Consider the following 21,772-nt stretch of genomic DNA (forward strand, 5'->3'; position numbering starts at 1 on the left):
TGGGTCGAAATATTACGTTTACGGATTGATTATTGAATGATATTGTTGGTTTGGCAAGGTCCTTATTGGATCTCTAGACCAAGTTCGGTCAAAGATGGGGAATCCGGTCACTTCGAAGTGTCGAACACACATCATTTCATTTTCCACAATGAATCGGACAATCAAGGTACTTGAATACTCAGAGTCTACCTACGATATTTGGGTCAGTCAATCACTTCCTTCACGCAATAGGGTATAGAGTATGTGAGCACAAAGACTGACGCTTTTGGGCCATTCTAATGCGCGTCGCATACGTTGATTTACAGCATATCTGTAGCATCATCTCCCCTCTCTCTTTCTCTTCTCTTCTTTTATTCATTACCTCTTTGATTCGCCAGGAGAAAGTTGCGGGATAGCCCTCTCTCCTCTGATATCAAGAGCCTCAAAATGATGTAATTGTACAGCACTAATACTCTATATAGGACTACATTGCGCAATACAAATATACAATCTGATTCAGTATGCGACTAAACTATATTATAGTATGTACTGTATATATTGTTCCAGAATGCGTTTCCTTTCATTTTCTACTTTTTTCTCATCATTTTTTTTCCTTCACTAGGGGAAGGGAACGAAACGCTCCCTCCATCGTCAAAGAGCATCAAAAAACTGTATCACACTATTATCATAATGAGCATTTGATCATATAGTCCAGCTAAGTACAAATGTTTCCGGCATATCGGCACAACGATCTTCTTGCGGCATCTGAAACATTATTCACATCGGTATCTCTACCCTGAAGAATGCATTCATGTATGTTTTTGTTTAAAGTTTAAAAAATGGCATCCAAATTCGCGCAGATAGCACAGTGAGCTTCTTGAAAACTATCATGAATGACGCCTCTGTTGTAGCGGAGTTGCAAATTTCATGATAAGTGTGGAGCGAACAGTTAAGTCGGATACCCCACTTTCGGGCCACCTCTCTTTTGGGCCACCTTAAAAATTCATATTATATAGTTTTAAAACATTATTTATTCAACAACTACTTGACATTATAATAAATACTTGAGGCTATATTTTCATTATCATTATTAACATCTTTCATATCAATTTCACAATCTCTTATTGTAATTTGCATCTCCCTAATTTCTTTAATCTTAGAAAATTTTGAATTTGGATTAGTTTTTATCTTATATTTCTTTTTAGAAACAATTTACTTCAATTGATATTCCAATTACTTTATTCGATACTCAGATTATAGAATTTCATAATCCTTAATATCAAATCTTTTAATAATTTTTCTAAAAAGCTAATAGCAAGTATAAAGATTGGTTTTTTCGTTTCAAAAAAACATATACAAATATAATCTTAAATCACTAGCTTTTCGAAGCATTTTAAAAGTTGAAATTACAAACTCTCTATTCTATTGATGTATAGGATTATTATCAAAATATAAATTCTGATTTGTAACTTTTTTATTACTATTCTTAAATAACAATCTGGATATAATAGGCTTAGTGTAATTTAGAAGCTATAAACCTAAAGCTTTCTATCCAGATAGTATATTATATTCTATTAAATTATCTAATCATACTTTCTAATAGTATATAAGGAAATTAGTCTTTCCAACTACTCCAGAATCCGATAAAGAGGCTAATTTATTGAGGTAATACCTGTATACTCTTTTGAGAGGTGAGAATACAGATAAATCAAGAGATTATAGGATGTGTAATGTATGTAGTGGAAGGAATAAGAGATATATATTGTGCTTAAAGCATTTATACATAAATTCAGTAGTTTCATAACTTCCATACCCATTCAATATAAGAAGTCTTAGCTTATTCGGTAAGGAAGGGGCTGTCTAAGGTATAAAGACCTTTTTAAGCCATTCTAGGATAGTATCATTTGTAGTTTATCTATTATCTGTAGCAATAAAATGCCACCCTTTATAGAACTTTAAATCAATCGGAAATCATTGTTGTTATACTGATTTTCCCTTCAATATAATAAGGGGATCAAGAGCTTTTCCCATAGTTGAGATGTATTCTATAAATGATATCCAAACTTTAGAACTAAACTCCTTTTTCTGAATAAAACGATGTTTTAAGCTTTTTAGAATTAGTTCATTTAGTCCCTAGCCTTCTTGTATGCTTGCTTTATTTATATTATACTAGTATTGAGGCTTAATATAACAAATTGAGAGCAAATCCAATTTTGGGAATTATTGACTAATAGTATTGATAATTACATCTTTGATATGTACTGAATCGATCCTAACTTGTCTTTTAGTTCTAATCTCTAAATTCCTTCAAAGAAAGTTTGTAATCCATTGTTTCCCAAATATAAAATCACTTCCTCTAATATCAAAAAGGTACTTTCCAATTTCCTGAATTTGCTAATATATAAGACTAATACCCAAAGACTCTTAAACTAATATCCAATTTATTAATCGTTTCTTTTGTATCAAAGCTATCTTTTGTATATATTGCGCCCCTTTTTTATGAAATAAATAACCATTTATACGGTTTTAAAGAATAACCCTCGGAATCCTATAATCCGAAGCAGCTTGTTGGATTGAATATCTATTCACTACCACATATAAGATTGAATTAATATCAACTTCAGTATATATCTTAAACATAATGTAAATAATGATATATCAAAATTTTAAATCAATTGATTCAAGCATTATAAAGTTATTAAAGAATAAATAAGAAAGATCTTTTCTTGCGGTGAACTTTTTTAAGATGGCCCAAAAGAGGGGTGGCCCGAAAGTGGGGTATCCGACTTAGATCAATGCGATCTTGAGACCAACCGTTCCACGTGATCTCTCTCTGAGCCCTTTTATAGGAATTGCTTGTTTCGTTTCCTGATAATTGATTCTATTCCATGCACGTCTCGTAGGTTTGAGGTTGTAGGGGGTGTTTCAATGATCCAAAACGAGATGGTGGAAGTCAAAACTACCTTCTACGGGATCATTTTCTGCTGGCTGGTCATATCGAGACGCATCTAGAGAATGCTTAGTGTTTAGCAGAAGTTTGTAAACTTCTGTTCGTAAATACATATACTTGCCCTCTTCCACGCCAAAATTCGTTACTCTGATCATTGTCGTCACTTTCAACCTCCGTACGGAAATACATCCAAGCTCTTGACAATTTTCAGCGAAGAACCCGCCGCGGAAACCCAACCGAGCCCCAGAGACGCAACCCCGGGCGACACACTTCCAGTCATAGTCATGGAAGAAAGCGCATTAGATTCCAAGGATCAAAACTCTAATGCAGATCCTCCTCAATTCCCATTCCTAGATCTTGACGATCCCAAAAAATCAGATGTTTTTATAGAAGCTACCCTTGAAGTTCTCCGCCGCATGGTCTTTCCATACAACAAATATAAGATACGTACTATGTCCCCAATTCTCGATGAATATCTAAGCATCTAGCCTGAAATCTGCGTCGACAAAAGCAACATTTATCATTCTAAAATCGAGAATCTTTGCATGTTAGATTTGAACTTGATGACAGCTCTTGTTGCGATGCAGGAAAAAAGAGACGAACTTTGGCTGGAATTTAATGGTTATGTGGATTCTGACGAGGAAATCCCCGAATTCCGGGAGGTGTATTGTCCTAATTGCGACGAGAGTAGCGAGGAAGATGAGAGTGAAGACCTCTGTCACTGTCCGATTCATCCCAACACCGGCACCGAATACCTCGCTTGTGGGATAATAACGAATCCATGGAAGAATGGTCCTGCAGTTGGAAACGAGGAATCCACGTTCACCGTGGCGACCTATAGTGCTAGTGAGCTAGCGACGCCTAAGATTCCTGCGGATGCGGATGACTGCGTTTGTCTCTGTGTAACGTGTTGTGCTTCTCGTGGCCTCGACAGTGATGACGATAGTTATGTCTATCCTTCTTCGGAGTCAGAGAGCGAAGATGAGATACCCTGTCAATGTTAGTTGAGCAACGAGAATGCCCGGTATGAAAGGGATATTCCTAGAAGAGGCCGATATCCAACGCAGACACAAGACATGTAGGTGGTTGGTTTGTTGCTTGGTAATAAGTTTGGTGGAAGACTCTCTTCATTCTTTTAAGAATTGAAGATTAGTTATAATTGAAAACCATGTCTCATGAAGATTCATCATCTGCAGATTGTGATCAGTGTACTCAGACAATTGATTGATTCAACAGACCCACGTCCAGAGAAATTGGTAAAATATTATCACAGTCATATCATATCGAGGTCTTGTGGAGAACAAGTAAAAGAATTGGTGAATATCATTTAGCCTATACCTTATCTTTGCTACGTTCTCGATAAGTGAATATGTATCAGCGCCGAAATAGATAGTATACCCAAGGAACTAAACTCAAGTTCCAAGGTTAGTTCATCTTGAGTTCGACCGATTGGAAATATCAATATATCTAGAATGCTTGCTCATTACTGGTAAGTTTTTTGAGTATTATAATCGATGATAATTTTCGTTGGAGCAAGAGAGAAGCAAATCGATACGTTCACCTGCTAACAGGGTGTTAGCTTCAAGGGGTTTATTTGGAGAATCAAACAGGTTGGTATAAGCACGGCGTATCTCATATTCTTGGTCAATGATGATTAGTCAACACAGTGAGAGACCTTTGAAGAAGGGTGGAAGGACAGCTCTTCTTTGATTATATTTACTGAAAGTGGGATTAGATCTATAGTGGAATTTACTGTATCACATGGAAGACCGTTTAAAATTGTTAGCTTCACTGCTTATTGAGTGTCGGATCTTGACTCATCAACTCGAGTTTTGGCTTCGATAGTAAGGTTCTTGAGATTGAGCGAGGCTGGTCGTTTTCCTTATTCTTAAGAGCCAGAAGGAATGAAAGCTGCATTATATATTGAGCCAAGAGTCTTTCATCCATGAAGAATGGTCGTCGCCAAGCCGTGAAATACCATATGGATCGAGGGAATTGGTGGGAAAAGGATATAGTTTTGTTTCTCTCAGAGCATGAGACAGAATATTGCGGGGGTTTTGACAAGTTTCCGGTCTATCCTTACTACCCTCCTGTGAATGGTAGCATCGAGGCCACATGAGCATTATTCTCGGTTGATAGAGAGCAAATATACCACCTAGAAGTAATAGATAATCGTATGTTACCTCAGAATGGCAAGAAAATAAGCATTTTGCCTAGTCTAGAGGCTCTGAGGCGAGATATTCAAGATATATCGTACATATTCCTGTATTAAACAATGTTGCATGGCATCCGCCGTAGCCTCAGACACTGGTGACATCGGTTGCCCTAAACGATGTCGTACAGTCATTTAGGAAAGATCTTTGCCGGATAAAGTTTACAGGACAGAATATTGAGGAGACATTGCATGTAAACGAAGTAATTTCTCCCGTTTAAAATATGAGTGGATATTGTTTGATAAACTAGGCCCGAAACTTCGGGGACTAACTTATGATGGATCCGACGACTTCAGGCTAAGAACTGGCAAAAGAAAAAGATACAGAAAATAGAAGGGCACTGTTATAGTCAGGGAAAATTTTGTAATTGCCGTTGAAAGTGTTCTATGAAAATGGCAATCTTCATGTCATGCATGCGCAGTAAAACTTGTGCAACAATGAACCTGTTTTGCCAACATGTGAATGCAAGATATATGGTTCCATCGATGCGGCAGCGGTACATAGATCCGTCGGGTTTTAACATGTTTGATAATGAATGAGACCTCATTGCATGTCGCGCATATATATACTCCGTAGTACGCCGGTTGCGGTAGATATAGATAGGCACTGTCACGAGTCGGGGAATAGGGTCGTTTTCAAACCCTTGAATTTAATTAAATTTAAGGGGCATCGGCAAATCTGAGCTACCTGGACAAAACTCTTGCCCATACTTGTGACGTGCATTTATCATCATCACCACTTTGAGCTGTTGCAGAGGTTTTCTTCCTATACAAAATGCGGAGGGACTGCTTCCGAAACCTTCTTTTGGACAGCCGACGAGTCCTGTTGCATGGGTACTTTGCCGAAACTGTCCGATAGAATCATATTTGGACGATTGGTGTGAGAAAATGGGATGTAACAAGATATATTGGGACGTGAAAAAAGCCTCTACAGTATAAACTTTGAGGTTGGGATATTTCACTACATCACATCAGGAGCCAGAAAGCAAAACGGGTAAAGTAGATGGATGGCTTGTCAAACGAGGTTATACTAGCAGACTCTTGAGTCTGCCATGTGCTCTTGATACTATCGCCAATCAACATTACAATTTCCAAAGCTTTTTGAAAAGTTCGACGTCGTTCTGCAGGTACGGCGATTTAATGCTTGGGGTCTGATGTTACAATATGCCGGAAAGCTGTCCTTGGAAAGGCCTACCAGGGTGCTTGTCACAGTCCATACCTTTTTGGCTGTGCGACAGCGACATCAAGAAATCTGCCAGCAACTTGTGATATTACAGATCTTCGACTACAGTATGTTTCACATGACCAGATTGTACGGATGTTCTGATGCTCGGCCTTCCAAGTTGTTTTGCTCCTTCCGAGGTAATGTTCCGAAGATGATCCGAATGTCTTCCTTGATTCGTCAACTTAATTACCAATCATCAATCCAACACATTACCTAGGTAGGTACTGTATGATCACAACTCCTCGTTTCTACTCCGTACATGCAGAATAAATGGATTGCCGAGTGTCCCTAGTTCTGCGAAGATGTTGCAAAAGTGTGCAAACGACCAATCAGATTGGGCAGTATTGGCCGCAAGAGCTATCATCCCTTCCTTCTTATCCTAGAAGACAACTTAATACCCAATCTTTGTCAAACGCGGGATGAAGACCCCGCACGTAGTAATCCCATTTTGGAGCTCCGAAACCTCACATATGGGATCCATGAATTTACAATACTTCTTGAACTTGCTACTTGTTACTTAAGTCGGAGAACTAATCAAGGCTCAGATATAAGAAGAGTCTTATTCCTTTGTTGTTGCTGGTAGATCATTTCACCCGCATGCCAACTCCTCTAGAGGATACTTATGCTCCCTCCCAACAATGCGTACAGACCATACTTTTTCAAATATCAATTCGTATCAAACTGCATCTACATCGACTTCACCCAATATGCCTGAGCATACCATAATTCCAATCGATAAGAATTGGACCTTCAAACAGGCGGACAATGAAGATTCTAAATTTCTCCCTGTCGCACAATTTCCCACAAATGTTCATTTGGATCTCATTGCCAATGGCATCATAGAAGATCCTTTCATGGGAAAGAACGAAAACGACGTCCAATGGATTGGTGAGACTGTCTGGATATACAGAACAACATTTTCATCGCCCACGATATCATCAGAAGACAAATCTGGTACTAAAGCAGTCCTCGCATTTGATGGGTTAGATACTTATGCCACCGTTCTGCTGAATGGAAAGGAGATTCTCAAGACAGATAATATGTTCATACCAGAACGAATTGACATCACATCTCACCTAAAAGATGAAGGAGAAAATGAACTAGAAATCATGTTCGAGAGCGCATATCTCAAAGGATGTGCCATAGTGGAGAAATATCCGGACCATCACTGGGGCTGTTGGAACGGAGATACTTCTAGACTTGCTGTTCGGAAAGCACAATATCACTGGGTATGTAAATGTCTTCTTGCGTGGAGAAGAATTAGAAATCACTGACATTTGACCTCATATAGGGATGGGACTGGGGGCCAACCCTTATGACTTGTGGGCCATGGCGACCAATAAACCTTGAAATTTTCACATCCCGCATCTCGGACGTCTATTTCACAAGCAATGTGGATAAATCCTTGAAAACTGCGGAACTCGTTGCGAAGGCTGATGTTCAGGGTGAAGCATCGCAAGTTAAGTTCGATATTACTTTGGACGGCGAGCTTGTTGCAAGTAAGACAGTTACCTCTTCTAAAGGACATGCTACCCACGCCTTTACTATCAAAGATCCTGCATTATGGTTTCCGATCAGATATGGTAAACAGCCATTGTATGATCTTACGGCAACTTTAATTCACAACGATAATAGTATATCAACGCAAAGTAAGAAGTTTGGCTTGCGTAGAGCAGAGCTAGTGCAGGACCCGTTGAAAGACCAGCCAGGAACATCGTTCTTTTTCAGAATCAACAACATTCCAATATTCTGCGGCGGCAGTGACTGGATTCCAGCCGACAACTTCATTCCCCGCATCAGCAAAGAAAAGTATTATGATTGGGTTAAGCTGGTAGCAGACGGAAATCAGTTCATGATTCGAGTTTGGGGAGGTGGGATATTTGAGGAGCAAGCCTTTTATGATGCTTGCGATGAATTAGGCATTCTGGTATGGCAAGATTTCATGTTCGGTTGTGGAAACTATCCTGCTTTCCCAGACTTTCTCACTTCCGTGAAGAGAGAAGCCGAGGAGAATGTAAAACTTCTTCGACACCATCCATCCATCGTTATCTGGGCTGGTAACAATGAAGATTACCAATATCAAGAATCGGAAGGTCTCACTTACGACTTTGACAACAAGGATTCCGAGAGTTGGTTGAAGACTAATTTTCCAGCAAGATACATATATGAGAAGATTCTAGTAGATGCTTGCACCGAACTAATTCCAGATACATACTATCACTATGGTAGTCCATGGGGTGGAAAGAAAACCACTGATCCTACCGTTGGTGATTTGCATCAGTGGAATGTATGGCACGGTTCTCAAGAGAAGTATCAAAACTTCGACAAACTTGTTGGACGCTTTGTCTCAGAATTTGGCATGGAAGCATTCCCAAACATCAAAACTATAGAAGCATTCCTTCCACTCGGCAAAGACGATCCGGACCGTTTCGCCCAATCCTCCACCGTCGATTTCCACAACAAAGCCGACGGTCACGAGCGCCGTATCGCTCTTTATCTTGTCGAAAATTTCCGCTACGCTCCTGACCCCCTCGAGCAATTCATCTATTCCACTCAACTCATGCAAGCCGAGTGTCTAGCTAGCGCCTATCGACTATGGAAACGCCAATGGAAAGGTCCTAGTAGGGAATACTGTGGGGGTGCTCTAGTATGGCAAATCAACGATTGCTGGCCCGTAACATCCTGGGCAATCGTCGACTACTATCTCCGTCCAAAACATGCCTATTATACCGTCAAACGTGAAATGGCACCGATTTCCCTAGGGATCACGAGAAAAGAACACATCACCCCCAAGGATAAATATACCCGTGCCCATCTCACCAAGAAGACCCAAATCGAAATCTGGGGCTCAAACCTAGGACTCGAAGACATCACAGCCGACGTCCTCGTCAAAGCATTCGACGTCATCACCGGTCAAGAAACCTACTCCAAAACCATTGCCTCCTCGCTCCTCCTACCCGAAAACCGCTCCACTGAAATCATCGCCCTGGATGTCCCCGTTCAAACCCCCAATGCAGACGAAGAATCCCGCACCGTGGTCGCCGCCTATCTCATCCAAGACGGCGTGCACATCGCTCGCTACATCAATTGGCCCGAACCGCTAAAATACGTACATTTGCAAAAACCCACGGATTTGCAGGTTCAGTTGTCGGAAGATGCAAAGACGGTGGAAATTACCAGCGAGGTTCCGGTGAAGGGGGTAGCGCTAGAGTGTGAAGATGAAGAGGTGGTGTTTGAGGATAATTTGGTGGATGTGGTGCCCGGTGAGATGGTTAAAGTGGGGGTCAAGGGTGCAAAGGCGGATACGAAGATTGGAGTCAGGTATTTGGGGATGATTTAGGGGGTTCGGGGAGAGCCGGTTTCTTCTGCTATGTTTCTTTCTTCTTTTCTGCTGAGAGGTTGAATAGATATTGTTTCCGAGGGTCGCAGTGATGATTATATGAGGATTTTTATGATGGATTGGTGCAAGGTGGGAATTCGTTTATGAAATAGATTAAATACAAATACAAAGATCTGTCTTTTCAAACTGTTAAATCTCAATTCTTGGTAGTAGATGCATACAAGTCATTCATCCCTCGTAGACTGGAAGCATGAAGTATTGTTTTCGGATGGTTGTACCTAAATCCCATCCAAACACCCTAGGTGATTACAACACAGCTCAAGAGAAGTTCAGATGAACAACCATACTAGTACAGAGGACATATATTCATTCACTTAATAATATACAATAGATACACTTTCCAAGAACAAGGATCCCCTGTTTTCATTTTCGGCACTTCAGATGGGATATCCTGACCCCACATCGTCCATGCTCCTTCATTTCCCAAAACACTTACACTCTTCGTACTCCGACTCCTACGCTATGCTCAATCCATAACATTTAATTTTCATTGGGACCCTTGATCAAGACCTTGATCCCCTTTCCTTCCTTCACACTTTTGAATGCCTCTTCCGCATCCTCAAATTGCACTTCGCCAGTAATCAACTTCTTGACATCTACCTTTCCTGTACTAACTAATTGAAGAGCCAATGTATAATCACCACTTCCATATCTGAAACTTCCCTTTGCAGTGATTTCCTTGGTGCACAATTCCATAATGGGGAAATTGATGTCTGCTTTACCCATTCCTCCTTGAACATATGTTCCTCCGCGACGCACGACATTTATAGAGGTTTGAATGGAAGGCTCTGCTCCACTGGCATCTATAACAACATCTGCGCCTTCTGGGAGGCCAATTTCAGATTTCAGTGTTGCAGCGTTCTCTGCAGCTGAGACACGTTGAGGAGTAAAAGTGTGGGTAGCGGCAAATGATTTCGCGAATTCGAGACGGCTAGGTTGGATATCTGCTGCGACGATGATGGATGCTCCGTATGCACGAGCAACTGCCATACATAACAGACCAACGGGACCTGCTCCCATTACCACGACAGATTGTCCTGGGGTAATAACGGCTTGTTTGCAAATGTGGACTGCGACAGCAAGAGGCTCAAGTAAAGCACCTTCTTGAAGCGATACATGTTCAGGAAGTTTGTAACAGAAATCTGCTGGAGAAGAATAGAATCCTGTAAGAGTACCATCGATAGGAGGGGTAGCTGCAAAGTGCATTTCGGGACACAGATTGTAATGACCCGAAAGACAAGCTGGACAACGACGACATGGATAACCAGGCTCAAGGGCAATACGATCTCCAACCTTCAAAGTTTTCACTGCGGAACCAACGCTAACAATTGTACCAGCAGACTCGTGGCCAAGAATCATGGGATCTTTCACAACATAGGGACCGATTGCGCCTTCAACCCAGTAATGAACATCGGATCCACAGATACCGGTATAGTTTATGGCAATGAGGACATCGTGTTCAGATTCGAGCTTGGGAACTGGTCTCTCTTCGAATTTGACAGAGAAAGGCTTTTCGAGAACGAATGATTTGTTCTACAAGAGACAAGAACGTTAGAAAGAAGCTTTGGATGGCAGAGGGAGATATTTAGCATTTCTTACGCTTTTTCCTGAAATATCTGCCATTGTGTCTGAGGATTATTACACCAGGTAATTGTCGAATTTCAATCCTTTGTGTTTTGTAAAATGAAGAATTGAGTTGAAGGATTGAAAAAGAGATGTGTAGTTTCAAGCTGTGGAATGGGTCGGTCACATCACCCCACTCTGGCATTGACCCCGCGATGATTTACCCATGTTTATCCGCTCCAATCAGACCATGTGATGCCATGGAAGAAAGTAATCCGAATATCCCGTGAGCTCGGCGGGAAGGTACGACGAGAGCCTCAAAAATATTGAAAGGTTATGCGAGAATGAAGTTATATGCGCTCGTCGATGCATTGCTTGTTTGATCGATATCCTTCCGTGCATTCAACAGTTGACTTCAACGTGAATTTGGTTTTCGCTCGGCTGACGTCATGGTCGATGATGATATATGAAATCCTTCACCGGTATTGAATTTGTCACGCCTTTCACTCATCGATGAAGGAATCTGTAGCTGAAGTAAAGCATCCAAGCCAGACTCGCGAAGCCAGACATTCCAAATCCAAAGGTCTCTTTTGGTGCACTGCTCGTTTGGGAACTTGTACTCAGACTACCGGTGACGGTCGTAGTGGACATGGTACTACTGAATTCAGTGACGGTGGATACATCATCAAAAGGTGTTTCTTGAGGCGATGGAGTTGTAATTCCTGTGGCAGTGATAGACAATGAAGAAGTTGTAGAAGCAGCAGCAGTGAGGGATCTATTGTATGAACATGTTGCCGGAGTGAAAGTTGTCCAGGAACTAAGTGCTGGAATATAAGTCGACACGGCAGTATCACACAGCATGGTATATCCGATCCTGTAACTCTGCGTTGTTACATTATCGATTGAATTATTGAACGAATTCGAAGTTGGAGAAAGAGAAGTCATGGTTAGAGAATGTGATGATTAAGGGAGATATGTGAAGGCAAACATTTAAAAATCCAATTGAATAAAATGTACAAGTTCTCCGAGTTACTCTCCAAAAACAAGAAAGCAAGACTTGGAATCCATGGATTGCTCCAATTCTAGATCGCGAAAGGCGGTGAATACTTATTCTGGCAGAATTTTTCAATGACGCTTATGATAATTGGAAGTCATCAAAGCCATAGAACCCAAGTACTACCAGAGCTAAATCAGCTCCCAACTTTTCAGGTTACTTCAATTCTTGTGGCCAATTGACAAAGCATGAAGTTCGAAATCATATAACCTCAATTGAAATCAACAACCCATTCACAATCCTCTCAATCGCTTTCCTTCTACCCCGCAGCCATATCAATTACCATCACCTCAAAATGTCGACTCCAATAAGAGGCATGCTCCGCACCCTACGTCCAACATCCGCTTTTCGCACAATTGCCCCCTCAACCCAACGAACATTCATTACCCTCCCCGGCAGCGAACCGCAGATTCTGACCGAAAAGCGAATTCTGCCCTATAAATCCTCGTCCCTCTACAGCCTAATCGCCGATGTAGACAGCTACTCGACCTTCGTTCCCTACTGCACCTCCTCCGTTGTGACAAAATGGTCCGCGCCCGATTCCACAGGCAACAAATGGCCCGCTGAAGCAAATCTCACCGTCGGCTGGGCCGGCGTTGAAGAAACCTTTACCTCCAAGCTTCTCTGCGTTCCAGGCACTATTGTCGAAGCACTCGGCGGGGATGCTGCAACTTCGATTCCTGAATCCAAAGTTCCCCATCATGCAGAAACATATCATAAATCCGCTTCTGCCAACAGTATATTTCAAAGTCTGAATACGCGCTGGTCATTGAAACCTTTCCATTACAAACCACCGACCGGACAACCACAAACTGATAAGACGGAACATGATGCGAGAGAACAAACGGAGGTGAACCTGGTTATCGAGTTTCAGTTTGCGAATCCGTTATACACAGCGTTGAGTAAAGCGGTTGCGCCCCAGGTAGCACCGAAGATGATTGAGGCGTTTGAGTTGAGAGCTAGAAAGTTGTTGGATGGGCCTGGAGCGGGTCGGGTTGATAAAAAGACATCATTTGGCCATGCTTTTGATGCAGCTAAGAAAATGGGTGCTTAAAATGGGCGATTAGATATAGATGATGAAAATGACGGAGTCGTCGTGCTCTGAATATATTGTACTATATAATGACAATTTTCAAGGCGAGTAAAATTCTGTATAATTGGTTGCACTGCTGCAAGGGCAATATGATCAAAAATTGGTTCCATATTACCATGTTAAATGAGATCAATTCAATGCGTCACTTGCTTTATATCATTACTGGAGTATGTTTGCTTCACTTAATGTTTGAGATAAGGAAATACGTACTTCGAATTCAAAATACTGGCAGCTTGCAGATGTGCTGATAATGTGTCAAATAATAAGATGGTGTACAAATTAACCTACACTCAGCTGAACTAAAGATATTCTAGGTTTTACAAAATTTGACAGACGGCTGCCAAAGTTTCAACTCCCCATTAAAGTCCTCCAATTGTGAGATCAATAATTGATATAACAATGTACCTACACTTTCGCCTTTCTTTCCGTGCAGCTGATATTTATATCCCCACTCTTCTTCGTAACAACAGCCCCGCCTTCACATCCCAGCCTCATGCAACTTAATTTTAACCCCATTCCCACTACACATCGTCAACGTCAAATTAAACGTGACGTCCGTCGTATCCACGCTTTCCATCTGATCAAATTTCTGCAGTAATCTGATGATAAAGAAACCGGCTTCTGTGAGTGCATATTGCTGGCCTAGACAGATGCGAGGGCCGCCATTAAACTATAGTCTTGTGTTAGTGTGGGCTCATGGTTGTGATGGATTTAAGAAATTAGGAAGGTTATGTGATTTAGGAAGGATTGAAGATGAATCAACCCTATCAAAGAGATGTTGCAAGCTTGATAGAGTGCTTAATTGTCCGGACAAATTCAAAGTCGCTTCAGGAGTGGAAGATGGAGGGAGAGGAAGTAAAAGATGGTGAGAAAAGCGACATAATGAACATACCGGTAAATATTCCCAACCCCCCTTTCTTCCCTCCCATCTCTCCGGTTTAAACTCATCCGCATCCTCACCCCAAAGCTCCTTTCGTCTATGCAACGCAAAAACACTATACTCCACCACCGTACCCTTTTTCACAAAAACCTTGCTCTTCCCATCCTTACCACCACCACGGGGCAACGTAGTATCTTTATTCGCCACTCTGAAGTTCCATGGCACTAGCGGATATAATCTTAACGTTTCGTTCAAAATCCACTGAAGATATTTACAATTCTTGATATGCATAAACGTGATATTCTTCGGCTCATTGAAAGTGCCGAATTCTTCCAGGATTATCTCACGCAACTTTCGGTAGCATTTAGCATCTCGGGCTAGTCTGAGTATAGTAAATCCAAGAAGAGATGCTGTGGTATCCCGACCTGCGAGGAGGATGTTCATGACCTGTACACGTAGTTCAATTGGATCCCGGGTTTGCTCTGCCAAGGCTTCGAAAAAAACGTAGCGGTCTGAATCACCGACCTCACCGGCTGCTTTCATCTTCTCGAGATTTTCAGCAACGATTCGATCAATGACACGATGGCAAGTTTTGATGGCATTTCTGAAACCACTTGGCCACACCAGCCACTAGAATTGGAGATAGTTAGTAAGGCTATCGTATAGGAGCTCTGATGGGCGTAGGTAAATATTTTAAGCTGCATTGAGAAACTAAAGGGATCAAAAACATGAACATAAACCCCGCTTTGGGGATTAGAAGATGTGAAATTAAAAAGCGAAGTGCACTCACACTATAGGGAGCAAATTTCGACCTCTTTGTCAAGCCCATGTTGCCAATATCGAATTCTCTTGCAAAGGCGTCGGAATCTGTCTCCTCACCCTTGATGCCAAGGGTAGTTTGTATTCCCGCAAGTTGACTCTCAACACTCTGACCCAAAAGAAATTCCGTTGCCGTATCTAACGTGAATCGGAATAGTAACGGTTGAATATCTATTTCGCCCGACCAGCCATCTTTTTCAATTTCAGGTAGAGCCTTCAGCAACACCTGGAAATGTTTTTCTTCCATTTCCAAATCACTCAAATTATCCCTTGCAAATTGTGGCCTCATAATTGCCCTCGATCGTTCCCAATCTTTTCCATCTTGTGCGAATATACCAGGTCCTAAGAATGCCTTGAAATTATCAATCCTTTGAGCACCCAAATCGAAGTCTGGAAATTGTGTTCCAAGCATCGCTTTGATGTTGTTTTCGTCAATAGTTGCGAAGCCATCGTTGCCGAGAATCGAATTGCTGTAAGTAAGAGCATTTACTTCTTCGAATTTCTTTTGGGTGTCGAGAGGGAAAGTCTTCGCCGCGAGAGAGTTAAGAGCTCGAGTCACTTGATCGATACCCAGAGGAAGATTATTCTTTTGGGCAGGTGGACGTTCGCAATCAAGCTTCCTAGCTTCACTACGACGACGCTGTGATTTTATTAAACTGTTGACAATGGCATAGACGACATAAGAACCCAGGACAGCTATAACTGCCGATTTGGTAGAATACCCTAAGATTGTACCTGTGAAATAGTCCATGGTCAATGTAAATCACTACAAAGCTTGGGGTTCGTATTTGGAAGAGTGAGATAAATAAAGGGCCAATTTTCCTGTATTTATGTGACATATGGTGTCGCTCAGCCCCGAGACACTTGTATGATAGTCGAGAGAGCTAGTGACGATTGAAGAAATGGACATGCTGATCGATACGTGAGATTGTAGAAATGGCTGATAACACCCTGCATGAGCCTGTAGCACTACCATGGCGGATAAAAGCAATTAGTAGAAACGGAAGGTACTACCAACCGCCTCTTGATGTTTGTGCAACCATATTCGCATGTGATGAGATTAGACAGAATATGTCATCCTCCGTCTTGAATCTTTGGAATCTCCTTACTAGAAGTCTCGATGGACTGCTTTAATTTTCAAGAAAATGGTACGATTGCGGGATTCCGGTCTACGTTTTGATCCCGGAGACACTTTTTGTACAACAATCCGGTACTTATTCCTCTGCCATCTTGGATATACCAGTCAAATTTAGCATAAGAATTTACCTAGTATGTGTGCTTACTACCGACAGATACGGACATAAGATTTAATATCCGATGACGAGTTCTTGAAGAGGTCATTGGTGTAGCAAATTGTAAAATGTCATCTTCCGATGGAGGACAATATGTAACATTGGCAAAACAGGCTTATCGAGATGTTCCCAAATCTGCTACCCTCAGCCGCGTGAACAAGGTTCTATGATGTATCCTTACATTGCGTCATTGATGATCAATATTAATTCTTTGCCGCCTACCACAGGCTATTACTAGATACGAATTTTGTGTGATGCCGATGATGTAAAAAATATTCGTTCTTCCGTGCACTACGTCCAAACGATTCATCGACTCCTACGCTCTCTGTGATCATCTCTGTCCCTCCTATACGACCTGTCGCGATCATGATGGCGATCTCTTTCCCTTTCCCTTTCCCGGTCACGACCCTCGTCTCTATCTCTACGATGACTTCTCTCATCTCTGTCCCTAGCGTAATCACCCATTTTCTTCTTATCCCTATCACTTCCTCTATGTGACTGAGACGAACCCCCAGGTCGTAACCTTTTAGCATCGGTCTTCTGAACCCAGGCCCCTAATTCCTCTGCATCTTTCAGTTCCTTTGCTCCTAAGCCTAATAAATTTTGCCTCCTCTTGACCTCTTTTCCACCGCCTTTTCTCTCTTTGCCATCCCATCCCATTCCTCTTAACAGCGCGGCACCGAATTCTTCCACCGGCACCGCATCATAATCTTCTAATGTCGAAACATCAGGTGCTGATGCAATAGCTCTCTTGTAGGCATCTTCTTCTGTGACCATATCATTTCCGTTTTCATTAACAGAAGCAATGATCAAGTCTGGCCCATTTCGTTTCGACTCCACCCCCATTAATGCCTCGATTGCCAGCTCATCTTCTGTTTTTATCTTTGGCTTATCTTCCACTTCCGCCACTTGTATAGTTTGTTCAATGGTTCGCTCGCTCTCGATCAGGTCCTCCTTGACTTTAGTCTTCACAGTCAATCCCCATTTTATCTCCCCATCACTCCCATTCACAACATCTGCCTTTTCTTCATTTTCTTCTCCAGCTCTCCGCCTCTGCTCCTCCTCTGGCAATAAGTTCTTCCCTCTTCCTTTCCTCTCTCTCGCTTCCCCTTTCCAATCCCTATTCTCTTGTTTCGGAATAACCAGTGGCGCAGCCACTCTCTTCTCATCTCCTTCTCTAATAACGCCTCCATCCGCAAATCCAGTAACAACCTCATGCTTTACCCTTCTCGCGCTTGTGTCATTATCTGAATTATCTGAATCTTCGTCATCGTGTGCAAAGGTGCTTCTAGGCCGCTTTCCCAACCCCGATTTAGGCTGCGGCCTACCATTTGTTTTCGCCGAGCCATTTTTAGATCCTGCACCCAAGGAGAAACCTTTCATGGAAATTTTGGGCGCATCGGTCGATGGCAACATTCTCGGTCGCGGGATATAGATTCGGACAGTATGTGCGTAATCCAAAGGATGGTTCTACGTTGTAAAGTAATGCGTGAATGGAAGATATGCACGATTGTCTAATTTGAGTATCCGACAGCACCAGTCAATAAACAGTATCTAACTCAATCTTATGATCTCTCAGGACACTTTAATGATAAGATTGAAGGATGTGGTTTGCGATTGAAGTGTTGCAAAATTTGTGTACGTTGCGACTCAGCTCAGATTACCATCTATGTAAGATCCTCCAAACACAATATTTGGGCCAATACAGTGGGGCGATCAAAAACACCACGTGATGTTACTTTTCGTATTGACAAAAACACAGGCGGAATTTTTTAACATTCAAATTTCTATTGAAATCTTCCAACTTAATTGAATAAAAAATTATTTGCATAAGATTTATATAAATCCAAGAAATCGAAATAAGGATTAGCTCCTTGTTGTTTAGACAATATTTTGAAATTTTGTTTATTTGAGGGAAGTAATTGAATTACAAAAGATGTTGTAGAAACGATCGAATTCCGCCTAAGTTTTCTCCTGCGAATACCTAGGTAGAGCCCGATCATATATCATGGCCATTAAATACGGCTTAGAGATAAAATCATTTTCGTTCAATATTTCTACCAGTCCCTTTAAAGCAGGCTTTTACCAGTGTGACATGCATATAAAACCTCAAGGAATCTGTGGGATACGGCCTGGGCGACTTAAAATTTGAACACAGCATAGGGTCATGATATCATAACGAAACGAACAATATAATTAGATATTAATGAGTAGGAAAAAGAAAGAAAGGGTATCTCCCTTTCCTATTTGCCACAACGCCTGAAAATCCATCTCCTCTGCAAGAGGAACGCCAATACAACCAGTCTAAAAGGCAGATCCATTAACCATAGGCGTCAACTTCTCAGTGAATAAAGTCTTCCCCTTCACCATGTTGACTACAAAGCTAGGGAATTTCATTCCTCCCATGTGACCTGTGCCAGCCTTTTTGCCAACTGGGACTGCCAACATATCTGTAATTGAGTTAGTTTACCAGGATACTTACACGGGATTAGAGAAAAGAGTAAAGGGGGGCTGGAGGGGGAAGAGGCCAACTGACTTTTATCCGCGACCTTGTAGCTTAATGGCTCGGAATTCTTCAATATCAATGCAATATTCTTCGCAACATGGGTGCTTTGTTTGTCGGTATTCACATATTGTGCACGTTCAACAGCAGACACATCGCCCACGACCCACACATTTCCAGCATCCTTCAACCTCAAGAACTGGTCCACAACTGCAAAACCGGCTGGGTTGAGATATTTCTCTGGAATAAATGAAGAGTTTGGGACGATACCCATGGTCGGAATATACAAGTCGACAATGATTTTCTCGCCGTTCGATAATGTGATTTCGGTTTTTCCATCAGGTGTCTTTGCTGTGCCGGAAACCTTAGTGGATACTTTGATCTTGACTTGGAGGTTTTCAAGTTGTTTCATGGCTGTTTTGGAGACACTTGCGGGAGTGCCTTCAAGTACAACAGGGCCACTTGCAATCTGAAAATGGGAGTTAGTAAATAGGCTCGAAATTACATTAATCTCCGTTCAAGTATTTACCAGAGTGATCTGTTTTGAAGAACCATATGCAAAACCTAACTCGCCTGCCGTTTCGACACCTAATTGGATATATGAGCATTGAGTTTCGTGGTTGATCATAGACGAAGAACATACCTGTCGCTCCAGCTCCAGCTACATAGATGGAAGACGCATCCTTGACCTTAGCTTGCCATTCATGTAACAAGTCAAGTGACTCTTGATATGAACCCTTGCCCTTGAAGGGCGATTCTTCTTTGGGTCTTGAGCCCGTGGCGAGGATAAGAGTGTCATAATTCAAGCTCGATCTCCCACTATCTCCGGAAACAACAACTGTTTTGTTCTCCACGTCCAATCCCTCAGCGGTACCGACAACAAATTCGAATTTATCAGCAGTGTATTGCTTGAATCCTGTAGCTATGGATGCGAAAAGTTTCTCATCTGGCATTTCTCCAGGTACAATTGCTCGTGTGGCTGCAAGATTCCAGTATACATGGGTGTTTGGTGAAACCAAGGTGATCTTGATGGCGAGTCCAGCTTTGGCTGATTGCTTCAGTATCCTATGTGCTGTACTGACTCCAGCATATGATCCACCTAGGATGACGATGTTCTTGAGAGGGTTGGCCATTATCTCGTGATGTGATCGTCTCAATTAGTTTCCAGTATCAGAAAACAAAAAGTAATTTGTATGAGGATAGAAATGAAGGGCTGGGAGGGTATTGAAAATTGAGAGTGAAATGATGAAAGTATTATAATATTGAATAAGATTGACCACCCATGATCTGAGACTCTATATACCTTTCTCATCTTCAACCTAGAATCAAAAGAACAGTGCTTTGTAAATTAATTTTGGATTTTGGATTTTGGATTTTGGTACATTGAGGAAGTCTGTGAACGAGCCGCGGTGAACGACCAATGAGAGGTCTTAGCGCCGTGGATCTGAGCCCATCGGAGAATTCAGCGCTTTGAATAAAATTGAATAAAACGAGACCTTCCCAAATTTGCCTAGCTGACCGCCCATATGAGTTGTTAAGCATCTTATTAAGATTGAACTTTTGCTTATTCAAGATGAAAAATTCGATAAAAAACTCGATGATTTATCATCAAATTCCAGATACCATCTGACCAGGTCGTCTGGATGTCCGAAAAGGACTGGCTGTCTGGCTGTCTCTGTTAACAATCTGTGCCTCAACGGACATTGTCTGCTCATCAGATTGCGAAAATTCCAGATAGAGCACTTCCCAGTACGTTGGAAGTTCACGGCTGTCAAATTCCACCTGAAACGCGATTGCTAGAGTTTGGAAGGGAGCTAAGAAACAAACGCGGGACGAGATGCATAATCGGTAATCATGTTTGCTACTCGCTCGGACGTTCGATGTTTCGAGAATCACGTGTTTTGATGTACACGTAGTCAGGCGATCTGCATTGAACTCGTGTATTGTCTAGCTAATGCTATCTATTTTGTCTATTTTTCTATTTCTATTCAAAGAGAGGAAGAGCTAACACTGTAGTAGATATCCCGCTGTGAGGTAGGAGTCAAGCTAGAAGCTAAAGCACGTGCTAAGTGCGTAGCTCATGAACTGTCATTAACGATGTCCGCTCTGGACTGGACTGCTTCGTGAGAAAAGATAACAACACAAATTAAAATCATTCGCTGTCGAAACCTCAAAAGGAAACATCTGGCTATCTCCGGACAGGAAGTAATGTAGGTAGTGGTTTGACAGGAAAGCCTAGCTCAATGAATTCTAGAAATCATTCAACCAATCAATACGAAACAGCCACCAAAAACATACCGAGTTGTACTTATCTTTGTTTGATTTCTTTCCTCAAATGAAGTCAGTAACTTGAAACTGCGGGGTGGCCATCAACTCCTCGAAGATGCTATTTCGGCCTAGCATTTGAATCGGGCAAGCTTTGTACATGTCCATAAGCTGTGCTACAAATGGTCCAATTGCTATCTATATATTGGTTGGAATATCAAAAATATGCCTGTCTTGAAACCAAATCTGCAATGTGGTCAACAACAATGGTAAGATGCGAGGCAGCCATAATTTTTGCGGAAAGCTCATGGTCAAGTGGTTCTCAATGAATATGTTGCGGCTATGCGATTTCCTGATTCTCCAGATCATGTTGCTTTGCCTTTGCTCTATTCTTCTCTTACCTTTCTGAGGGAACACGTGTGGAATTATTGAGATCCAAATTCAAATCTAAATTATCACTGTCTCCATGATCTTAATTTCTTTTTCGATCTTATCTGAATTGCAATGCCAACTTTCGAGAAGTTCTTGCTCGTCGTT

At 41.7% G+C, this 21,772-nt stretch overlaps 8 protein-coding genes across 8 annotated transcripts; 3 read left to right on the forward strand and 5 right to left on the reverse strand.

Annotated features, from left to right (window-relative positions):
* Window positions 1–3,213: 3,213 nt before the first annotated feature.
* Window positions 3,214–3,933, forward strand: EAE98_000885 (uncharacterized protein; the record flags this gene model as incomplete). Its single annotated transcript, XM_038948502.1, has 2 exons — window positions 3,214–3,348; window positions 3,418–3,933. The coding sequence occupies 2 exons, from the start codon at window positions 3,214–3,216 to the stop codon at window positions 3,931–3,933; spliced, it is 651 nt and encodes a 216-aa protein (XP_038814768.1).
* A 3,071-nt stretch (window positions 3,934–7,004) lies between these two features.
* On the forward strand, window positions 7,005–9,706 carry EAE98_000886 (uncharacterized protein; the record flags this gene model as incomplete). Its single annotated transcript, XM_038948503.1, has 2 exons — window positions 7,005–7,595; window positions 7,658–9,706. 2 exons carry the CDS (start codon window positions 7,005–7,007, stop codon window positions 9,704–9,706), a joined length of 2,640 nt encoding a protein of 879 aa, XP_038814769.1.
* Window positions 9,707–10,246: 540 nt separating this feature from the next.
* EAE98_000887 (uncharacterized protein) lies at window positions 10,247–11,389 on the reverse strand (the record flags this gene model as incomplete). The annotated part of the gene is made up of 2 exons (XM_038948504.1): window positions 10,247–11,299; window positions 11,366–11,389. The coding sequence occupies 2 exons, from the start codon at window positions 11,387–11,389 to the stop codon at window positions 10,247–10,249; spliced, it is 1,077 nt and encodes a 358-aa protein (XP_038814770.1).
* A 447-nt stretch (window positions 11,390–11,836) lies between these two features.
* EAE98_000888 (uncharacterized protein) lies at window positions 11,837–12,274 on the reverse strand (the record flags this gene model as incomplete). Its single annotated transcript, XM_038948505.1, has 1 exon — window positions 11,837–12,274. One exon carries the CDS (start codon window positions 12,272–12,274, stop codon window positions 11,837–11,839), a length of 438 nt encoding a protein of 145 aa, XP_038814771.1.
* A 404-nt stretch (window positions 12,275–12,678) lies between these two features.
* EAE98_000889 (uncharacterized protein) lies at window positions 12,679–13,437 on the forward strand (the record flags this gene model as incomplete). Its single annotated transcript, XM_038948506.1, has 1 exon — window positions 12,679–13,437. The coding sequence occupies one exon, from the start codon at window positions 12,679–12,681 to the stop codon at window positions 13,435–13,437; it is 759 nt and encodes a 252-aa protein (XP_038814772.1).
* Window positions 13,438–13,954: 517 nt separating this feature from the next.
* On the reverse strand, window positions 13,955–15,926 carry EAE98_000890 (uncharacterized protein; the record flags this gene model as incomplete). Its single annotated transcript, XM_038948507.1, has 3 exons — window positions 13,955–14,146; window positions 14,369–14,986; window positions 15,147–15,926. The coding sequence occupies 3 exons, from the start codon at window positions 15,924–15,926 to the stop codon at window positions 13,955–13,957; spliced, it is 1,590 nt and encodes a 529-aa protein (XP_038814773.1).
* An 847-nt stretch (window positions 15,927–16,773) lies between these two features.
* On the reverse strand, window positions 16,774–17,883 carry EAE98_000891 (uncharacterized protein; the record flags this gene model as incomplete). Its single annotated transcript, XM_038948508.1, has 1 exon — window positions 16,774–17,883. The coding sequence occupies one exon, from the start codon at window positions 17,881–17,883 to the stop codon at window positions 16,774–16,776; it is 1,110 nt and encodes a 369-aa protein (XP_038814774.1).
* A 757-nt stretch (window positions 17,884–18,640) lies between these two features.
* Window positions 18,641–20,759, reverse strand: EAE98_000892 (uncharacterized protein). Its single transcript, XM_038948509.1, has 4 exons — window positions 19,614–20,759; window positions 19,500–19,558; window positions 19,004–19,439; window positions 18,641–18,917 (listed from the first exon to the last, which is right to left on the reverse strand). Exons 1-4 carry the CDS (start codon window positions 20,101–20,103, stop codon window positions 18,772–18,774), a joined length of 1,131 nt encoding a protein of 376 aa, XP_038814775.1. The 5' UTR covers window positions 20,104–20,759; the 3' UTR covers window positions 18,641–18,771.
* Window positions 20,760–21,772: the final 1,013 nt, after the last annotated feature.

This window comes from Botrytis deweyae, assembly GCF_014898535.1.
Source record: "Botrytis deweyae strain B1 chromosome Unknown BDEW_002, whole genome shotgun sequence".
NCBI classification, from domain to species: domain Eukaryota; kingdom Fungi; phylum Ascomycota; class Leotiomycetes; order Helotiales; family Sclerotiniaceae; genus Botrytis; species Botrytis deweyae.

Coding starts and splice junctions, on each gene's coding strand:
- EAE98_000892 (XM_038948509.1), bottom strand. CDS start 20,103: ATGGCCAACCCTCTCAAGAACATCGTCATCCTAGGTGGATCATATGCT. Junction 19,559..19,613: donor AGCTGGAGCTGGAGCGACAG/GTATGTTCTTCG, acceptor ATATCCAATTAG/GTGTCGAAACGGCAGGCGAG. Junction 19,440..19,499: donor CTTCAAAACAGATCACTCTG/GTAAATACTTGA, acceptor TCCCATTTTCAG/ATTGCAAGTGGCCCTGTTGT.